The 21,875-nt window shown below is 44.4% G+C and overlaps 1 protein-coding gene across 1 annotated transcript; it reads right to left on the bottom strand.

Annotated features, from left to right (window-relative positions):
- Nucleotides 1-20,808: 20,808 nt before the first annotated feature.
- LOC145822652 (uncharacterized) lies at nucleotides 20,809-21,591 on the bottom strand. The gene has a single exon (XM_082920304.1). It carries the CDS (start codon nucleotides 21,589-21,591, stop codon nucleotides 20,809-20,811), a length of 783 nt encoding a protein of 260 aa, XP_082776430.1.
- Nucleotides 21,592-21,875: the final 284 nt, after the last annotated feature.

Below are 21,875 nucleotides of genomic sequence, written 5' to 3'. Positions count from 1 at the left end.
TACGGCCCTGGCTCTAAGTCCGGAAGCTTATTTGGCCGCAAGGCGTCATGCGCCAATGAGGGTCCAAATCCGGAGGCTTTTTCGGCCAGTCGTGATACCCACAAAGGGCGCTTCGAATCCGGAGACTTTATCGGCCCAAACATGTCATGTGCTGATGGGGCTCCGAATCTGGAGACTGGCCAATCGTAATTTCCACGAAGGGCGCTACGAATCAGGAGGCTTTTTCGATCCAAAAGCGTCATGCGCCGATGGGGCTCCAAATCCGGAGTCTCTATTTGGCCAATCGTGATATCCACGAAGGGCGCTCCGAATCCGGAGGCTTTTTCGGCCCAAAGACATCATATGCCGATAGGGCTCCAAATCTGGAGTCTCTATTTGGCCAATCGTGATATCTATGAAAGGTGCTCCGAATCCGGAGGCTTTTTCGGCCCAAAGGCGTCATGCGCCGATGGGGCTCCGAATTCGGAGTCTTTATTTGGTCAATCGTGATATCCACGAAGGGCACTCCGAATCCGGAAGCTTTTTTGGCCCAAAGGCGTCATGCGCCGATGGGGCTCCAAATCCAGAGTCTTTATTTGGCCAATCGTGATATCCACAAAAGGCGCTCTGAATCCGGAGGCTTTTTCGGCCCAAAGGCGTCATGCGCCGATGGGTCTCCGAATTAGAAGTCTTTATTTGGCCAATCGTGATATCCACAAAGGGCACTCCGAATCCGGAGGCTTTGTCGGTCCAAAATAATTTTGAACTGGACTTCTCAATCATTAAACAGAAAGCTTTGCATTACAAAACTGGAAAGTGTACATGGTGAATCATTCCCCACTGATCGGGTTTAATGATAAAATTTGCGCAAGTGCGTTGAATTCCAAAGCCGTGGCAGACTGCTTCCTAACATGTCTTTGAGCCGATATGCCCCTACTCTTGCGATGGAATCAATCTGATAGGGGCCGTCCCAGTTTGGACCCAATTTTTCGTCCGCCGGCTTCTTGGCAGCTGGAAGTACCTTTTTCAGGACCAACTCTCCTTGTATGTAGCGGCACAACTGAACACGTTGATTATATGACTTGGCAAGCTACTGCTGGTATCGCGCCATGGACGCAAGGGCACGGTCTCTTCGTTCTTCGATCAGAATCAAATCCAAAGACAGCATCATGTCATTTCAGCCCATATCGAAAACTTGAGATTTCAAAGTTGGGTGCCCGATTTCCAGGGGTATGATGGCCTGATTTCCAAAGCATAGAGCAAACGGCGTTTCTCTAGTGGATTGCCTCGGCGTAGTTCGATGGGCCCACAGCACACTCGGCAATTCTTCAACCCATTTGCCTTTAGCTTTCTCCAACCTCTTCTTGATGCCATCCAAGATGGATTTGTTAGAGGCCTCTGCTTGACCATTACTTTGTGGGTAAGTCGGCGTAGAAAAGTAAGGCCGGATACCAAACTTGCTGCACAGCTCTCGGTAGACGCCACAATCAAACTGGATGCCGTTGTCTGAAATAAGAGCTCTTGGAATGTCGAATTGCGTTATGATATTTCTCCATACAAAGCACTTAACATCAGCATCTCGAATGTGCATTAATGCCTCCGCTTCGACCCATTTTGTGAAGTAGTCAGTCGCGACAATCAAGTATCGCTTGTTCCCTGGGGCCCTCGGCAATGGTCACATGATATCAAGTCCCCACTAGGCGAACGGCTAGGGACCGGTAATGGAGCTTAACTTTTCAGCAGGCAGGTGGGTTAACGGGGAGAACTTTTGGCACTGTTCACATTTCTTCACATAGCATTTGGCATCAGCTCTCATTGTCAGCCAGTAATACCCCTGTGTTATAGCTCTATGGGCCAAAGAGGGCCCGCCAGAATGGGCACCACAACTGCCTTCATGTATTTCAGTAAGAAGCTCTTCGACTTTGTCAGGGTGCACACATTTGAAATATGGACCAGAGATGGATTTTTTATAAAGCCTTTCTTGCGGATCCAAGTGGTATCGCAGGGCTTTGTTTCGTAGCTTGTGCGCTTCTTTCTTGTCCTCTGGGAGCTATTTGGAAGACAGGAATGCAGCAATGGGATCCATCCAACTCGGTCCAAATTCTATAATATTGACCTGGACTTTCTCCGAAGGGCCAATGCTCGGCTCCGGGATGAAACCTACTTCGATGGTCCGTTTAATTTTTGAGTTAATGGCGGAGGCCAGGCAGGCAAGGGCATATGCATGTGCGTTCTGATCACGTGTTATCTGGTTCAATTCATGATGGTCAAATTTTTCCAGCAAAGAGTTGGCCATTTTTATGTAAGCCGCCATACGGTTGTTTCATGCCGCGTACTCCCCCTTTAGCTGATTGATCACCAGTTTTGAATCGCAAAATACAAGCAAGCGCCGAGCACCTAGAACATGTGCATTCCGCAAACCGGCTAAAAGGGCTTCGTATTCGGCTTCGTTATTTAACGCTTCGAAGCCGAGCTTGACGGCCTGCTCAATTATTGCGCTGTCGGGAGCCATGATCACAACTCCGGCTCCGCTGCCCCGCTGATTGGATGATCCATCACAGTACAACTGCCAGATGTCCCCAACATAAATTCTCCAATTCGGCTCCGGTCAAATTTCATCAGACTTGAAATCGGCAAGACCCCCAGTGAATTCGGCAACAAAGTCAGCTAGCACCTGTCCCTTGATTGAGGTTCTAGGTAAAAATTGAATGTCGTACTGGCCGAATTCAAGAGCCCACTTTGAAACACGTTCGGATGCTTCTGTACTTTGTAGTACTGATCGGAGGAGATAATCTGTTAGCACCCCAATGCTATGTCCTTGGAAGTAATGCATCAATTTTCTTGCCGACATGACTAGGGCTAGGATGAGTTTTTCCAACGGAAGGTAGCGTGTTTCGACGTTAACCATTGCCTTGCTCACATAATACACTCGTTGTTGCTCCCCCAGCTCTTTCTTTATCAGTACAGCGCTGATGGCCTTGTCGAAAATTGCCAGATACAAAATGAGCGGGTCACCAGCAGCAGGTGTTGTCAAGAGTGGTACTGAGTGGAGGTAAGTCTTAAGGCCGTTGAAAGCAGCTTCGCATTCGGCGAACCATTCAAAAGCCTTGCCCTGCCGTAGTGTATGAAAGAATTGTCGGCAACGATCTGTAGACCGACTGATGAACCTGTTGAGTGCGGCGGCCATCCCCATCAACTTTTGAACCTCTTTTACTGAACGAGGGGAGCTGAGTTCCAAGATTGCTGTGATTTGCCTTGGGTTGGCCTCGATTCCCCAGTGGTTGACAATGTAACCCAAGAACTTGCCAGAGCCGATCCCAAACGCACATTTGGAAGCATTCAGCTTCATTTTGTATTTGCGTAAGATGCCGAACGTCTCTTCTAGATCGGCTAGATGGGTTTTCTCTTTTATGGACTTGACCACCATGTCATCAATATACACTTCCATAGTGTGGCCGAGTTGCTTCTTGAACATAGTCGTGACCAGTCTTTGGTAAGTTGCCCCTACATTCTTCAGCCCAAAAGGCATAATTTTATAGCAGTAGGTTCCTCTTGGGGTGAGAAATGTAGTTTTTTCTTGGTCCTCAAGATGCATGGCGATCTGATGGTAGCCTCTGTAAGCATTGAGGAAGCTCATACGCTGATGGCGTGCCGTCGCATCTACAAGTTGGTCAATTCTGGGCAGAGGAAAACAATCCTTGGGGCAGGCTTTGTTTAGGTCCGTGAAATCAACGCACACTCACCAAGTGCCATTTTTCTACTTCACAACCACTGTATTAGAGAGCCATGTAGGGTAGGTCACTTCCCTGATTTCCTCGACGTCAAGCAGCCTGTCAACCTCCTCAACAACGGCGGCAGTGTGCTCTGCGGCTGACCGCCAGCTTTTCTGAATAATCGGCTTGCATTTAAGGTCAGTATTCAAACGATGCAGTGAAACGGATGGATCTATACCCAGCATCTCGTATGGATTCCACATAAAGACGTCAAGGTTGCTGAGCAGGAAAGAGATTAGCTACTGTCTATCGGCTTGACTCAGGGAGGCGTCGACTATAAAGAACTTTTCTGGGCTTTCGTCAATTTCAACTCGGTCTAGGTCTTCCGTGGCCTTTTCACTTGGAAGCTACCCAACATCGTCGAGGCTCTCCCGATCCGGCACCTCAATGGAATTTACTTGCAACTCCTTTGCCGTCTTTCCAGCGAGGAGATAACATGCTTGTGCTGATTTCTGGGAGCCGCAGATTTGCTCAATGCCACGTTCCGTCGGGAAGCGTAGCAGTTGATGATATGTGCTCGGCACGACTTGCATGGTGTACAACCAAGTTTTCCCCATAATGAGATTGTACGGCGATGGCAGCTTGACGACCAAGAATTCTACATCCACTGTTCGGGAGCCTGCTCAAACAGGTAGTGTAATTTTCCCCAACGGGTACTCTGGATTGGCGTTGAAGCCGAATAGTGGGTAAGGAGCCGGAGAGAGATCTGATTCGGAGAAACCGAGTTTGGTGAATGTCTTGTAGTACATGACCTCCGATGTGCTCCCCGGATCAATGAGTACGCGCTCAACTGTAAATCGGTTTACGCGTAACTCAATTACGAAGGGATCAATGTGGGGCAGTGTCACTCCGGCCAAATCTGAATCATCAAAAGTAATGCCTGTGGCTTCATGGAGCCGTTTAGCCAGAGTAAGATGATTTTGAGGGTTGGGATTCGACTGAATCGTATGTACCGCCGATGACATTGGCAGACTGTATATCATGTTGGTCACGCCGAGCGGAGGTGAATCCTATCTTAAGGCTATTACTTTGGTTGGGTTGCCTTTTTGAACGTACTGTTGTAGGCGGCCATCTTGTACCAATTCCTCCAGGTGATCCTTTAGTGCATAATAACTCTCAGTATCATGGCCATGGTCCTTGTGATACTCACACCGTCTATCCCGTCTTCTCGTGTCTGGAGGTCCCACAATTTTTGACGGCCACTTGAAGAACAGAAGGTGTTGGGTTTTGGACATAACCACACTGATCGGCTCTATCAACTCCGTAAATTTCTTGTCGGCGTGCCTCGTGCGCCTGCTGTCAACTTGCAGCTGTTCACTTTCTCGGTGGGAGCAGTGGTCGCTTGATCGGCGGGAATCCCGTCTCTTCTCCCGTTTGGCCCGATGCCATGGTTCAGGGCTCGAGGTGGTACAGAATTTTTTGGCTGAGCAATTTCACGAGCTGTCTTGTTGGCCGTGTTTCCGGCTTTAGCCCGCAAAGCGTCATCTTTCACTTTGCAGTATTCTTCAATTTTCTTCATCAATGACCAGACCGTCTTGGGGTGTCTTCTAGTCAAAGAACTACGGAGAGCACTGTCAGGATGCAAACCCATTTTGAAGGCGGTGATGGCCATGGAGTCGTTGCAAGGGTCATCGACAAGATTAAAGCACTCATAATAGCATACCGAATAAGCTCTTAGTGTTTCTCCTGGCTGGATCTGCATTGCCTAAAGAGAGTCAGCTTGTTTCGGCTGGACCTCATTGGTGATGAATCTGGCCCTAAAAGATTTCTGTAATTGGTGGAAGCTTTTAATCGAAGTCGGCTCCAGTTTATAATACCACCTGACAGCCAATGGTCTCAAACTGCTGGAAAATATTCGGTACATAAGAGCCTCATCGTCTGCATGCAGTGTCATGGCTGCTTGTAGTGACGGATGTGATCAGTGGGATCTGATTTTCCATCATAGAGAGTGAACGACGGAGCTTTGAACTTTTTGGGCAGAACCACCCTGGCGATCCGTCGTACAAAGGGATTATGCTGGTCTTCTTCATTTGAGATGTTTCTTCTGCACTTATTCCTTACAGGAGGACTCTCTTCAGAGGAATTGGAAGTTTGAGATCGTCCCTTCTTCTTGGGCTCCGGGGATAATGAGTCGGAGTCGCTATCAGTGTCTTGTTGTCGGGCTCGAGATCGTCGACCACCTGCCCTCACGGGTCATTCCGAATCTTGGCATACAGCTTGTTTGGACTTCGCCACTTCCAAGGCCAAATCCTGACGGAGACATTCGTTCTCAGCGATCATGTTCTCTAATCTCTGTTCGTTTTTCTTTGCTTGTTCCATGATTGTTTGCATGGCCTCATGCTCTGGAGTCGAGGGTGAGGCGAAGTTCAAAGCGCGTCTTGCGTGGATAGTCTCCGGTCCAAGCATGTTTGTTGGAGTGAGGTCGTCTCTCTGCATGGTTTCATCCGTGACTATCGAAGGGTCTTCCGTTACACCTGCCACAGATGTGTTTGAGTATTCCCACAGACGGCCCCAATTGTGGAGAAGTGATTTGGAAATACTCTTCTAATCCTAGGGGACGCTCGTGATCCTCTGCTAGTCACCTGAAAATGAATAAACACTCCGGTCGGGGGTGCCGGAATTAGCACTCCGACGGGCAAGTCAGTCTCCACACACAGGATTACTTGTATTCTAAGTTAGGCTTAATAGTTTTCACATACCTCTTCCTGGCTGGTGTTCTTCTATTTATATCTTTTCTTTCTTAGGCCTCGGGATTGGGTCCACTTTCAATTCGCCATTCGCCTTCAATTGTAACAAACCGCTTTCACTCAGCCCCGTGCTCGATCGGCTATTTGGGCCGAATAAGATAGGATTCGAGCGTGCCAGATGACACCGAGTGCTAGATATTTCGACTCCAAGTTCACCCTCTGTTCGGTAACTCTACGACTCCCAATATTCGGCCTCCACAAATACCTTAGTGTACTTTTCTCACACGTAACACTCTAATCAATGTAATCCCAAACATAACACTCCAATGTAACATATACAAAAATACTAAAAAAATTATTAATGTACTTTTTCTAAACATAACACTTACAGTTTGAAATTATACATTTGCTCAAAACTTGCTAAGGAATTTTTGTACTCCTTTTGGAATGATTTGAAGAATCCCACATCTTTTTTTTGGAGTGTTACATTAAAGTGTTACGTTTGAAAAAAGTGTACTAAGGAGTTTTTTTGTGTGTTACATTAAAGTGTTACACTAAGGAGTTTTTTTGGAGTGTTATATTGGAGTGTTACGTTTGAAAAAAGTATACTAAGGATTTTTTTTTTGTGTTACATTGATGTATTACACTAAGGAGTTTTTTTGGAGTGTTATATTGGAGTGTTACGTTCGAGAAAAGTACACTAAAGATTTTTTTTTTTAGAGTGTTACGTTTAAGTGTTATATTGGAGTGTTGCAGTTTGAAATTATATATTTGTCCAAAGTTTACTAAGGGGTTTTTGCACTCATTTTGAAATGTTTGAAGAATCTCACATTCTTTTGGAATGTTTGAAGGACCCCATATTTCATGTCATTTTTGTATTCCTTTTAAAATGTTTTCCAAATAAAAAATATTTCCATATAAAAATTCATCCCAAATTTAAATCTCATAGACTGTGTACCTTACCTTTCTAACACAAAAGAAAAAAATAGAAGAAAACATAATGCAAAATAAGGGTATAACCGTAAATCTAATTTCCAAATAATATATTAAATCTACCTTCTAAAATCAATGGGACTAATTGGTCTATAAGAAAAATTTTGGAACTAAATGAATCATCATTCCTTAAAATGAAATTTATAGGTAAATTTTTCAAAAAATTATAACTTTTAACTTTAATGAGATGGAAACATTTTATAATTATAATAATATATAGATTTCATTAGGGTGAGCAATAGATATTTCGATCCGCCCAAACTGACCAAACCGAACCAATCTACCACATTTTGGACGGATGCATGATGACGAGCGGACAGTTGCGGATTGATTTTTTTCCAATCTGTCTAGTTTTGGACGGATGGGGGATTTGAGATTCCTTTGGCCTCAACTAAACCACCAAACCGTGAGCACCCCTAGTAATTTGTAAGACATTGTGTTTTCAATTTGTTTAGATATTTTGTTTGTGTTTTCAATTGAAAAAGAGTTTAGATATTCTGTTGTGTTTTCAATTGAAAAAGTGGTTATATATTCTGTTGTGTTTTCAATTTCAAAATCATTTTATCAAATGGCAAGTGTTGATATTTGGTATTTTTGTGTGAAAAAATATGTAGCTTAATTTTGTCATTTTTTGAAAAAATCAAATTAAATAGTTTTTGAATATAAAAAAAAAAATAGTAATGAAATAGTTTTGATAATGCATGGTTTCTTATATGTATTTATTATTGGTATTTGACAATTTACTTGATAATCTTTTGGTTATGTTGAGTTGTATTGTTATTCAAAAAAAAAAAATGTTGACAAATTGTTGTATTATGTTCAAAATTAATAAAAAGTTAAACCGCCAAACTGATTCGTATCTATCCGCCAATTCGCTCAAACTGCATCCGTCAATCCGACAGACGGATGTAGATTGATTTTTTCAATTCCGCCAATTTGACGGATAGATGGTGAATTAAAAATTCTTCAATCGCAACTAAATCTCAAACACGCCTAGATTTCATGTTTTGGAGATCCTTGTCTAGGATAACTAATTTCATGGTTGTGACAACCCTACTCCGTGTTATGCTAATTAATCTTAATTGTGCTTATAATTATATGCTTGATACGATTTTGAGTACTAATTATATGATTATATGTGTTTCTCAATTTGTATCTGTTCACCATAGGAAAATATGTTCGTTTTTCTGTTATAAAATTTAAATTGAAGGCTGTAGAGGCTTTAGAAAGTGAAATTGTCTGTACCATTGTGATTAACGTGATTTTTAGAGCCTATGGTGAAATTTAATTAAAAATTGATTTGGATCAAAATAATTGGATGAGTTGATTACATTAAGCACAATTACTTAGCCCTAATCAAATTTGATTAGGCAAATATATGGGCCTATTTACACTTAAGCTCATTTTTTTGAGCTTAAGATTTGAAATACACACTTTAGGGAGAGAGCGAGCGAGAGAGAGAGAGAGGGAGAGAGAGAGACAGAGAGAGAGGGCTCATCCTTGAAGGTTTTGAAAGGAAATTCAAGCGCTAGGTGGATTAGCACAAGAATTTGCTAGAATTTGGAAGATTGGAGCTTCTAGGTTAGTAGTTGAACTCAAATTGAAGAGTTTAAATTCATAATTGAATGAATTCAAAGACAATATGAAGAATTTGAGGTCCGCATGTTCATGCATGTCTAAAATTGCCATGAATTTGCATAATCTAGCATAAGGCATACTAAACATGAAGACTTGTGCACCAAAGTTACATGCATACATAATTTTGTTGAGCTTCATGATTTTGAGCATCATTTGTGCCATTTGAAGTGGAATTGGAGTCAATAATTAACATGCATGCATGATTCATGAAGGTATGAAGCTTGAATTCATAAGTTTTGAAATTGGCAAAGAAGAATTTGGAATGATTTTGGATAATTGGTTTCACATTACCCAAGTTTTTATGTTACTCAATGTTTTTCTATGTTTTGGCATCAATTTGCAAACTTTGGGGCCTTTGGGATTGTGTTTTGAAGCTCAAATAGCTTGCTGGAAAACCTAGAATTCGACCTGTCCACTAGAGTGAGGAAAGTGTCGCTTGAGCGTGAAAGTCAAGCTCCTGAAAGTTTTATAGAGAATTGCACGGTAGCTCGAGCGGCAAACCTTGCGCTTGAGCGAGCCCTATTTTGCCAGACTCCTTGCTTGAGCGTCAAAAATCTCGCTCGAGCATAAAATTCATGCAACTAGTACTTTTACAGAGTTTTGAATGTCACTCGAGCGACCAAAACTGCACTCGACCGAAGAGCCCCATTTCAGAAATTTTGAAAAGTTGTTTTATGTTTCGTTTTTCGTTCTCTTTCATTTCTAAGCACTCTTAGGCATTCATTGAATATTGTAAATGAACTAAAGGGATAAGAAAGAGGCTTAAGAGAAATAAACAAATTAAGAACGGATTGAATCACTTGTGATCCAATATGTTATGAAATGTGTAGGGTCAAGCGTAAGGGCAAATCCATCGGCAGAACACTGTGAGTAATATCTTAGTAAAGATATTTTCAAGTATGCTACTTTCCAAATGCTTACTTCTGTATAAGTTTCATGGATTTGTTAATTTGAATTGTGAACGAGTATTCGTTATGCCAATGATTGAATAAGGCCATTGGAATGCGATTACGATTATGATTATGATTATGATCTCAAGTATGAAATGCGCTTAAACATGAATGAATTGGGCCCGAGGCCGTCTAACATGAATGAATTGGGCCCGAGGCCGTCTGACATGAATGAATTGTGCCCAAGGTCCTCTGACATGAATGAATTGGGCCCGAGGCCATCTGACATGAATGAATTGGGCCCGAGGCCATTTGATAAGAATGAATTGCGTCTGAGGTCGTTTGATGTATTGGATAGAAATATGAATGGGCCTAAAGCCGTTTGATATGTTTGTTAAAAATTTCATTCATGTAACTTTTTTACTTTGATATTATTCACTGAGTTTTTGCTCACTCTCATTTATATCTATGTAGGTGAGCAAAGAGATGTCCAAACCCAGCCTCAGTGAAGGGTATGAGCGGAAGTCAAGTTTTGTGCAATCAGCCTGAACGTCTCACGCACGAGACTTTATTTCTTGTACTTGTCGTTCCGTTTTGCACCTTATTACCTTGGTGGTTCCGTTGGATCACTTATGTGTATAAACTTTTGGTTTGGCTGACTATAAGTTTGAATGATCCTGTATGTACAAGATTCTAAGTTTGTTTTTCGGTGTGAGTTATTAATGAATATATGTGAGATGTTTTGATATGCCATGTAAGCACAGCTCTTTGGACAAAATTTTTAAGTTTGCTTCCGTTTTGGCCCCATTATTATTATAGAACATGTTTGATTTTGTATGAGGTCGTAGGTAATCACATGATTACTGACCGGTTATGACCTTAACCTACAGCGGCGGGTTCGGGTCATGACAATGGTACTCTTTTATTCTAATTATTTTGTCTCAAGATAGGAGAATTATTCCATAAAAATATATAGCTATTGTGTAAAAATTTTAAACTATTCTCAAAATTAGGCAAGGTTATATGTTGTAATTGCCTCACATCATTCACTTTGCAACACATAAAAGTCATTAGTCACAAATTAGGATACCACGTGAATTTGTCCCATGATCATAGTATAATTATTATTTTTTATTTTTTCAAATTTAGACGTTGAGAAATTATTATGCAACTGTGAATGTGGATTTTTTTTTAAGTCATATATTTTATACCAAAAAATTAAATGTTACAATAAAATTCATTGCATGTCTAAAAGGCAACACACCCTTCAAAAAGAAAAACACACCTAGCTACTAACTCATTTAAATAAGTATAGACTAAAACAGTACAACACATTGAACAAATAAATTTTAAATAAAATTCTATCCAATCAACACTATTATGACAAGAAAACCAGCCATGGCTTTCAAACCAGCCCATGGTTAACACATTGAATAAATAAATTTTAAATAAAGTTATGTCCAATCAAGACTATTATGACAAGAACATCAACCAAGTCTTTCAAACCAGTCCATGGTTTGGGCCAAATCAGCCCATGATTTTCACCAAAACCAGCCCATGGTTTTAAACAAAACCATCCATGGGTTTTGGAACAAACCCAGCACGGATTCGAACAAACCAACAACAACAACACTGCAGCAGCTCCTCAACAATTGAGCAGCAGCAACGGCAGACACACATAAAGATCGGTCAGCCAAACTCCAACTGTGCTGGAACAAAAATACTATCTCCAACATATATATAAACATCTCATGGGAGCCCACAAACTCAAGACTTTTTTATATCACTCTTAATGGCAAATCAAAGATTTCTAGAAAAATACACAAAAATTTACCCATCAACAAAAACCACTACAAGATCTTGCATACACAAACAAGAATCTAGAAAGGGAAAGGAAAATTTTATAGCAAATCTAGATAACCGAATGGGTTCCTAGTTTTCACTATTAAAGCTTGCACACAAAAAATGGAGAACACTAGAAAACACCCCATCCACCATGTAAAAGCAAATCTTGAAGCAAGAGAAGGGACAATCCAATAGATTACACTCTATATATAGCATAGATGAGATATCTCAAAAACACATATCTCCCAAAAAAGAAAGAAAAAAATACTGGTATATCCTAAGGGTGAGGCATCAGGGTTCGCAGGAGAGAAGATGGGATTGTATCATAGCACCCTGTCACGATCCAAACCTGCCCCTATAGGTTTAGTATTGTAAACGGCTAGTAATCCTTGGATTACCAAAGGCCTCTAAACAAAATATCTCGTAATAAGCAGCTGCAGAAGCAAATATATATATAAAAAACATACATAGTTATGGAAAAGTGGTTTGGAAATACTCTTCTGATCTTGGGGAACGCTCGAGATCCTCTTTTGGTCACTTGAAAAGGAATATACACTCCGGCGGGGTTGCCGGAATTAGCACTCCGACGGACCAGTCAGTAACCGCACTCAAGAATACTTATATTCTAAGTTAAGCACTACAATTCTCATATCATTTCTTAGTCTGTTGTTCCTTTATTTATACTTGTTTCCTAGGCCTCATGGCCAGGCCCACTTGTCGCTCATTGTCCTCTTATTTACTCGGCTCTATGGTTCAGTATCTATTCGGCCCATCCATTATATTCGGCATCCTTATCGTGCAGAGTAGAGCCGTGTAATATATGTCTTCTATGCTTCTGATTATTCCAGTTATTTGGCTCCCATAATTGTCCCCCAAACACCTCGCTAGCATTAGTTAGTCGGCATGTTTGGCTGGAAGTCAAAAAATTCGGTGGTTAATCCTTTTCCCAATGCTTGTCAGAACGCGTGCGTGCTTTCTGGTCATTGTAACGCTTTCCCGCCCCATTCGTGCTTCTCTCGCATTTATTATGATTTGAAACTTAAGTCCCATCGAAAACATGCTTTTTTTGAATATTTGAACTTCTTGGACTGCCAATCGGTATCTCTTCTTCGACGCGTTTTCTGCAACTCTTATCCGTTTCCTCCTTGTCTCTTTTGCTTTTCGTAAGTTTTCTTCTCTTCTCCTTGCAATCCTATTTTCTGTATTTATTTTTGATTTAGGATATCCTTGAGTCCTTGCTAGAATGGCTAAGCATTTGAAAGACCTCCTTTCCGAGGGTCGAATTTCTGGGTTCCGAAAACATTTTTCTATTCCTGAGGATGTCCATCTTGCTCCGGTAATGGACAATACCCTTGATGTGGAGAGGGACGACCAAAATACAATCATCTTCCCTCTCCTATCTATTGCGGAGGGCGGAGTTTGCTTTCCCCTACACCCATTTCTTAGGGCCATCCTCCGCTATTGGAGTCTAATTCTTTCGCAACCCAATGTAAAATTTTTTCGAATCGTAATGGGAATCGTAGAGTTGAACCGGCGTCTCAGGATCAACCTCGGCATTCCGGCGATTCGGTACTGCTATGCTTTAGCCAAATCCTCCGGTCAGCTCGGGCGCTATTTTCTCAAGGCCAAGGACACCGACCATCACTTGGTGACGATGCTTGCTAGTTCTGGCAAACGAGTTGACGATGTAATGGTCAATGTCGAGGTAACAGGGAATTCGGCGAGGGCGAAGATCGCCTAGACCCTATTCCCAAACGGAGGGGTGAACCAGGTTGCCGTATAACTTCTTGTTTGTTGATCTTTCTTTCATGTGGCGTTTTCTCCAAGCCTTTCCCTTTATTCTTGCAGGCAATAAGTTGAAGAGGATTTTGACCTCGGCTGACGACGTAGTCCTTGCAGAAATTAAGACAGCACTAAAGTACTTTGGCCATTCGAACATACAGAAGCAAGGGAGAGCCGTCCATATTCTCCTGCGGTACGAGCCTACTTATACCACATTCTCGGCCGCGGACGATATTCCTATCCTAACCGGTGAATAGCACCTTACGGCTCTTGTCTTCCCCAGCTTCAAGACCCTCAGGCAAATTGGTCTTGAAGCTTCTGATTCGGAGCAAGACTTAGAGCCGGTGGTCGAAGTAGTTGCCAAATCAACGAAGGTGTTCGCTACGGAGGCCGAAGAAGTCGACAAAGCCCTCAAATCAGCGTTTACGGCAACCGATCTTAACGAGCCTAACTCTCCGTCCACTTCGGGTCGGGCAGAGTTTTCCTTCAGAGACATTTTTACAAATTTGGGAGATCTTCCTGGAGCTTTTTCTGAAGGAATGGTTGGGGAAAATCTCACGCAGATGGCGATAAAGAAAAATATCGAGAGAATGGCCGCCCGAAAGAAAGCCGAGGCCGCTCGTTCTGAGCCTACCCCGGTTGAACAACAGGTTACGAAAGAACGGAGGAGAGGCTGGCTCAGAGGATAGCCCCGCCCGAAGAAACAACTCAAGTTATTGTGGCCGAGACGGAGGGAGCTGAACAACAGGTTACAGAAGAACTGCTGGTTTCAAAAGAGCGAGGCAAAAAATGTTGCGCCGAGGGAGAGGCTGGCTCAGAGGATAGCCCTGCTGACAAACGGCCTTGCTTAGAGAAGTCTGGCGTGGTTGTCCCCTTCGTTGTTCAACCGAAAATCAAAGACACGCCAATCTCCGCTGACGCATCTGCCATGAAGGATCTAGCCGTGGCTTTAAGCTTGGCCACTTCAGTTTCGCTACCGGCTGACAAGGCTACCTTTCGAGAAGAGCCAAATTTGGTAGCTATAGCATTCGCTGCCCAGTCGGCCCTTCTAGTATGTATATGATACTTTCGCTTTTGCTCGTTTGGTTTGGTTTGCGTACGACGTTGCTTGATGTGGTGATCCAAACTTGTTTTGCAGACGGTTGGAAAGATAGCCGAACTAGGCCGCCGGCAGCATGATGCCATTGAAAGAATTGGCTGCTTAAAGGTTGAAGCTGAGGGTGAAAAAAGTAGGGCCGAGTTCGAGGTGATAAAAGCCACAATGGAAAGTGCTCGAGCCGAAGCTGAAAAGGAGAGGGCTCGAACTGTTGACCAGCTTAGATCCGAAGCTGAGGATAGGGCGAACGCGAGTGAGGAGTCACTTAAGTTAACCCAGGAGGCGCTTTCCAAGGCAGAGGCCGAGTTAGAAGAATTGAAGGCGGCCAAGAAAAAAGCCGAATCTGAAGCTTCTATGGCGCTAGAAGCTGGGAAGAGTGCCGCCTTGAAGGAATACATAGATGAGGTCCCCAAATTCGAGAATCGAGGATTCAAACATGGGTGGCTCAAAGCCCTTGCTTCCGCTGGAGTTACATTGGCCTTGCCAATTCCATACGAGCAAGTGGACGTCGAGCCACTTGAGTCTGATCCCGAGGATTGATCTGGGACACATTCTAGTTTTATTAGGCATCTTTAATTTCGATGTACGTTTTTTGTTTAGTGGATCCTTGTTAGTTGAAGGTACTTTTCATGTATAAATTAGTTACTATCTGTGCTCAATTTATTAATGAAAATTTCCTTCCCATATCACTATTATTTGTATGAAGTTTCTAATATTAATGAAGAGTTTTGTCTTCCACTACTTTGGATAAAATGATTACTGTCTGTTGTGCCGTCTAACCAACAATTGGAATCAGTGTAATCTTGGTAACTATATTAGTTAAACTTTAATTCATCCGAACAAGTAAACGGACTCTTAGTGCCGAATCGGACTAGTAAATCGATTCGAGAAGCGGCTACGGCACTCAAGCTGGATAGATTGATGAATCTGCCCTGACCCAGCTGGTTCGCGAACATTAAACGGAGAATCATACGATATTGATTAGTTGATTTGTGAAGCGGTTGCGGCACCAAAGTCGGATAGATTGATGAATCTTCCTTTTCCTCAGCTGGTTCGCGAACATTAAATGGTGAATCATAAAATATTGATTAGTCGATTCGTGAAGCGACTGCGGCATTCAAGCTGGATAGATTGATGAATCTGCCCTTGCCCTAGCTGGTTCGCGATCCTTAAACGGTGAATCATACAATATTGATTAGTCAATTCATGAAGTGGCTGCGACACTCAAGTCGGATAGATTGATGAATCTGCCCTTGTCCCAGTTGGTTCGCGAACATTAAACCGTGAATCATACGAAATTGATTAGTCGATTCGTGAAGCGGCTGCGGCACTAAAGCCGGATAGATTGATGAATTTGCCATTGCCCCAGCTGGTTCGCGAACATTAAACGGTGAATCATACAATATTGATTAGTCGATTCGTGAAGCGGCTGCGGCACTCAAGCTAGATAGATTGATGAATCTGCCCTTGCCCCAGCTGGTTCGCGATCATTAAACGGCGAATCATACAATATTGATTAGTCGGTTCGTGAAGCGGCTGCGGCACTCAAGCCGGATAGATTGATGAATTTGCCCTTGCCCAAACTGGTTCGCGAACGTTAAACGGTGAATCATACAATATTGATTAGTCAATTCGTGAAACAGCTGCGGCACTAAAGCCGGATAGATTGATGATCTGCCCTTGCCCCAGCTGGTTCGCGATCATGAAATGGCAAATCATACAATATTGATTAGTCGATTCGTAAAGCGGCTGGGGCACTAAAGCCGGATAGATTAATGAATCTGTCCTTGCCCCAGCTGGTTCGCGAACGTTAAACGGCGAATCGTACAATATTGATTAGTCGATTTGTGAAGCGGCTGCGGCACTAAAGCCGGATAGATTGATGAATCTGCCCTTGCCCCAGCTGGTTCGCGAACATTAAACGGTGAATCGTATAATATTGATTAGTCGATTCATGAAGTAGCTGCGGCACTAAAGCTGGATAGATTAATGAATCTTCCCTTGCCCTAGCTGGTTCGCGATCATTAAACGCTGAATAACAGTTTGTGATGGGGGCACGACTGGGTCCGTGTCGGGCTGTTGAGGTTTCGATATTAATAAGATTACCTCGATGGCGCTGCCCTCATAGGGAATAAGTGAATGAAGGTCCTATTTGCGTGCTCAGTGAGAAACTCAGGTCAGGTCTTTGATAAAGAATAAACGAGCGCGAATGTTGAATAGACTCTTTTTTAACAGCAAAGGGGAAACGAGGACGCTAGCGGAGCTGGGAGGAAACATGAATCGAAGTGGCGAACCTTCGCGGGCGAGAGGCAGGACTTCGAGGGATCGGGAGAGACGTGGATCTCCTCATCGGCAAAGTTGGTCACCTAGGGGGGACAAGGCGCCACAAGGTAAATCCCCGCAACCTCGTTTTAGAAGGGAGCTCGGTGCGAACCCACGCCCATTGAACTTCGCAGTCTTCGTGGGAATAGATCCATGACAGATGCGGACTCAATCATTCGAGATTCAAGTGTGGCAGTCAAATTTGCTCGATAGATTTTTCCTCCCGAGGTCCAGCAGTCGATGGTAGGTCGGCAGGACTTTGAAGTGTTTTGTGAAGGCATTCATGGTGCGGTGAAAGGGCTCTACACCGCCTACGAAATTGGCATGCGTCTCTGTGTTGCCCACCGAGAAATAGAGAAGAGGGATGAACGCACCTGAAACTTGGAGGCTTGCGTGGAAGAGGATGAATGTGAGCTAAGGAAGGTCAAGGCCGTTCACGGGCAACCCGTCGGACAGGCTAACCCAATCGTTGAAGAAAGGGTCACCCAACGGCTTATCAGTACCGCGCTTGCCGATTGAGATACGGCGAGCATGTTTGCCATGGAATCCGCAAAGGGGAGGGCCTATGAAAAAGGCTTCCACGATGGCCGGAAAGTCGGGATACAGAAGACTAAGGAAAAACTCGCCGATCAAGTTTGTCGATGCGAAAATCGTGGATTTAAGCACGGTTGGATCAAGGCGCTTCAGGCCGAAGAAGCTCTCCGAGGAATGGGCGTCGACTCAGCATTGCCACTGTACCAACGTAACCATCTTCCATTTGCCGCCTTTGAAGTCGAGCAGAGTGAAAATGAGGGAGACGTTGTGTAAAAACACTCAATGTAACGTTCGAACGCGGATCGTATTCATAACTATGTAATTATTGCCTGATTGAATAAAATGTCATATTTTAAAAGTTTCATTGTAATTTGGATTCGGTACACACTTGTTTGCATGTGTTTTATTCATAAACATTGACCGGCCCGAGTCAGCTAGTCATTTTAATTCCGAATGGTTATATGCCGGCTTGTCATGAGCACTCTTCATTAAATATAAATTTTGCATGTTACACACGGTCAATCGTGCCGAGGAGGCTCCAAATTCGAAGGCTCAACCGACCCAAAGGCGTCATGCGCCAAGGGCTCCGAATCTGGAGACAGTCGGCGCATGGAGTGGCTGTGGCTAATATCGCTCAGCGTCTATCTTTTGGAGTTCAGTGTAAATAAAATCGCCTCAGGGCTACTGCAAGGTGTTTCGAAATAAATCGCCTCGGATTTTTTGCTCTAGAGGCTTCGCTTACTGTCCTCAGACTCGATTTAAAATGATTTTATTGCGTGGGGTTAGATAAGTGTGTATGTCGAATGGAGTTTTTCTTCAGCAGCAGAGGAGAAGTTCAGACTCTGGCTGAGCTTGACATTGTAATGAATCGCAGCAGAGAACCCACTCACGCGGGAGGTAGGGCGTTCAAAAGTCGAGAAAAATGTCAGCCTCTAAGTCGTCAAAGCAGATCACCTCGAATGGACAAACAGCAATGGCGAAGTTCTCCGCAATCGCGATCGAGAAATGAGGCTGATGTAGCACTGCGACCGTTGGGTATTATTGTTTTAGTGGGGAATTCCTTCCTTGTCTTGGATCTTAGCCTTGACGTTGTCTATGGTGTCGAAGGTCCCAGCCTCAAGGGTGATTATCTCGTTGGTGTGAATCGTGGATTCTAGTGCGGCCAGATCAAGGCATTTCATGTTGCGGGTGCTCTGATCAGCGGGCGTTGACTCGGCGCTACCGCTCATCCCAAAGCGACACCATATGAGAACAGATATTGTAATGCTTCGAATGCGGATTGCATTTTTTGTAATTACTGTTTAATCGAATAAAATGTTTCATTCTAGAAGTTTACTTCATTTTGAATTTTTATATGCTTAATTAAGCATCTTATTTTGAATGCTGGAATGTTTTGTCTTGTTCACGCGGTTGTGCTGGTTCAACCTACATATCCTTGCTTCGAAGTGTAAATGTTTTCATTTTGGAGGGCGCTCCGAATTCGGAATATTACTCGGCCCTTGAGCACCGCTCGATGACACTGGAGCTCCGAATCCGGAGGCTTTGTCGGTCAATCGTGATATCCACGAAGGGCACTCCGAATCGGGAGGCTTTAATCGGCCAAATGTGAGATCCACGAAGGGCGCCCCGAATCCGGAGGCTTTGTCAGCCAATCGTGATATCCACGAAGGGCACTCCGAATCCGGAGGCTTTGTCAGCCAATCGTTACATCCACGAAGGGCGCTCCGAATCCGGAGACTTTATTGGGCCAATCGTGACATCCACGAAGGGCGCTCCGAATCCGGAGACTTTATTGGGCTAATGGTGACATCCACGAAGGGCGCTCCAAATCCGGAGGCTTTTTTCTACCAATCGTGATATCTACGAAGGGCGCTTTGAATCCGGAGGCTTTGTTGGCCAATCGTGATATCCACGAAGGGCGCTCCGAGTCTGGAGGCTTTAATCAGCCAATCGTGAAATCCAGGAAGGGCGCTCCGAATTCGGAGGCTTTGTCGGCCAATCGTGATATCCACGAAGGGCGCTCCGAGTCCGGAAGCTTTAATCGGCCAATCATGAGATCCATGAAGGGCGCTCCAAATCCGGAGGCTTTGTTGGCCAATCGTGATATCCACGAAGGGCGCTCCGAATCCAGAGACTTTAATCGGCCAATCGTGATATCCACGAAGGGCGCTCCGAATTCGGAGGCTTTGTCGGTCAATCGTGGTATCCACGAAGGGCGCTCCAAATCCGGAGGCTTTAATCAGCCAATCGTGATATCCACAAAGGGCGCTCTGAATCCGAAGGCTTTGTTGGCCAATCGTGACATCCACGAAGGGCGCTTTGAATCCAGAGACTTTATTGGGCCAATCGTGATATCCACGAAGGGCGCTCCGAATCCGAAGGCTTTGTCGGCCAATCGTGATATCCACGAAGGGCGCTCCGAGTCCGGAGGCTTTAATCGGCCAATCGTGAGATCCACGAAGGGCGCTCCGAATCTGGAGACTTTGTCGGCCAATCGTTACATCCACGAAGGGCGCTCCGAATCCAGAGACTTTAATCGGCCAATCGTGATATCCATGAAGGGCGCTCTGAATCCGGAGGCTTTGTCAGCCAATCGTGATATCCACGAAAGGCGCTCCGAATCTGGAGGCTTTAATCGGCCAATCGTGATATCCACAAAGGGCGCTCCGAATCCGAAGGCTTTGTTGGCCAATCGTGACATCCACGAAGGGCGCTCCAAATCTGGAGACTTTGTCGGCCAATCGTGACATCCATGAAGGGCGTTCCGAATCTGGAGACTTTATTGGGCCAATCGTGACATCCACGAAGTGCGCCCCGAATCTGGAGACTTTATTGGGCCAATCGTGACATCCACGAAGGGCGCTCCGAATCCGGAGGCTTTTTTCAGCCAATCGTGATATCCACAAAGGGCGCTCCAAATCCGGAGGCTTTGTCGGCCAATCGTGATATCCACGAACGGCGCTCTGAATCCGGAGACTTTATTTGGAATATTTTTGAGCTGGATTTCACGGTGAGTAAACACGAATCTTTGCATTACTTACAAAAGTGGAAAGTGTATATGGTGAGCCATTCAGAACCAATATCATTCCCCACAGGTCGGGTTTAATGATAGAATTTGCGCAAATACGTTAGGAGCAAGGCCGCGGGCCTAACTTTCCATCAACCGGCCCCCTATCATCTGATACCGCCTAGAGCTTCCGTGGCTTATCGTCAGGGAGCCGTCCAACGTCAACGAGACTATCTCGATTCGAAACTTCAGTGGAGTTGACCTATGTCTCCGTTGGTGTCTTTCCAGAAAGGAGATAGCATGCTTGTGCAGATTGCCAGGAACTACAGATTTGCTCAACCCCGTGTTCGGTCGGGAAGCGTAGCAGCTGATGATAGGTGCTTGGCACGGCCCGAATAGTATGCAGCCAAGTTCGCCCCATGATAAGGTTATACGGTGAAGGGAGCTTGACGACCATGAATTCCACATCCACTGTTTGGGAGCCCGCCAGAACAGGCAACGTGATTTTCCCCGACGGGTACTCTGGATTTGCATTGAAGCTGAATAATGGATGAGGAGCCGGAGACAGGTCTGATTCGTTGAAGCCGAGTTTGAGGAAGGTCACATAGTACATGACCTCCGAAGTGCTTCCCTGGTCTATGAGGACGCATTCGACGATAAATCGATTCACGTGTAGTTCAATGACCAATGGATCAATATGGGGGAGCGTTATGTTGATAAGATCGGAATCGTCGAAGATGATGCTCGGAGCTTTGTGGGGATGTTTCGCTTGTGTGCGTTGCTTCTGGGGGGCTGAATGCATTGAGTGTATGGTACATGGCGTTGGAAGGCCGTATATCATATGTATTACGCCAAGGGGAGGTGACTCCTGCTGAAGGGCAACAGTTTTGATTGTGTTCTTCCGGACGTGTTGCCGGAACCGACCATCTTGCACTAATTCCTCGAGGTGGTCTTTGAAGGCATAGCAATTGTCCGTATCATGACCATGATCTTTGTGATATTCACAACGCCTGTCCCGCCTTCTCTTGTCAGGAGGTCCTACCATCTTGGACGACCATTTGAAGAACAGAAGATGTTGGATTTTGGTCATAATCGAGCTGATTGGCTCTGACAGCTCTGTATATTTCTTGTCGGTGTGCTTTGTGCGCCTACTGTCGACCTGCAGTTGCTCATTTGCCTGGTGCGAGCATTGATCGCTAGATCGGCGGGAGTCCCATCTCCTGTCTCGTTTAGCCTGCTGTCGTGGTTCAGGGCTCTGAAGTGGTGCGGAACTTATTGGCTGAGCAATCTCGGGAGGGGCCGTTTTGTTGGCCGCGTGTCTGGCTTTAA

The sequence above is a fragment of the Camellia sinensis genome, chromosome 1 (assembly GCF_055761805.1).
Source record: "Camellia sinensis isolate YWXY chromosome 1, ASM5576180v1, whole genome shotgun sequence".
Taxonomy (NCBI): domain Eukaryota; kingdom Viridiplantae; phylum Streptophyta; class Magnoliopsida; order Ericales; family Theaceae; genus Camellia; species Camellia sinensis.
The sequence above is the reverse complement of the archived record's forward strand: the minus strand, read 5'-3'. Positions and strand labels throughout refer to the sequence as shown.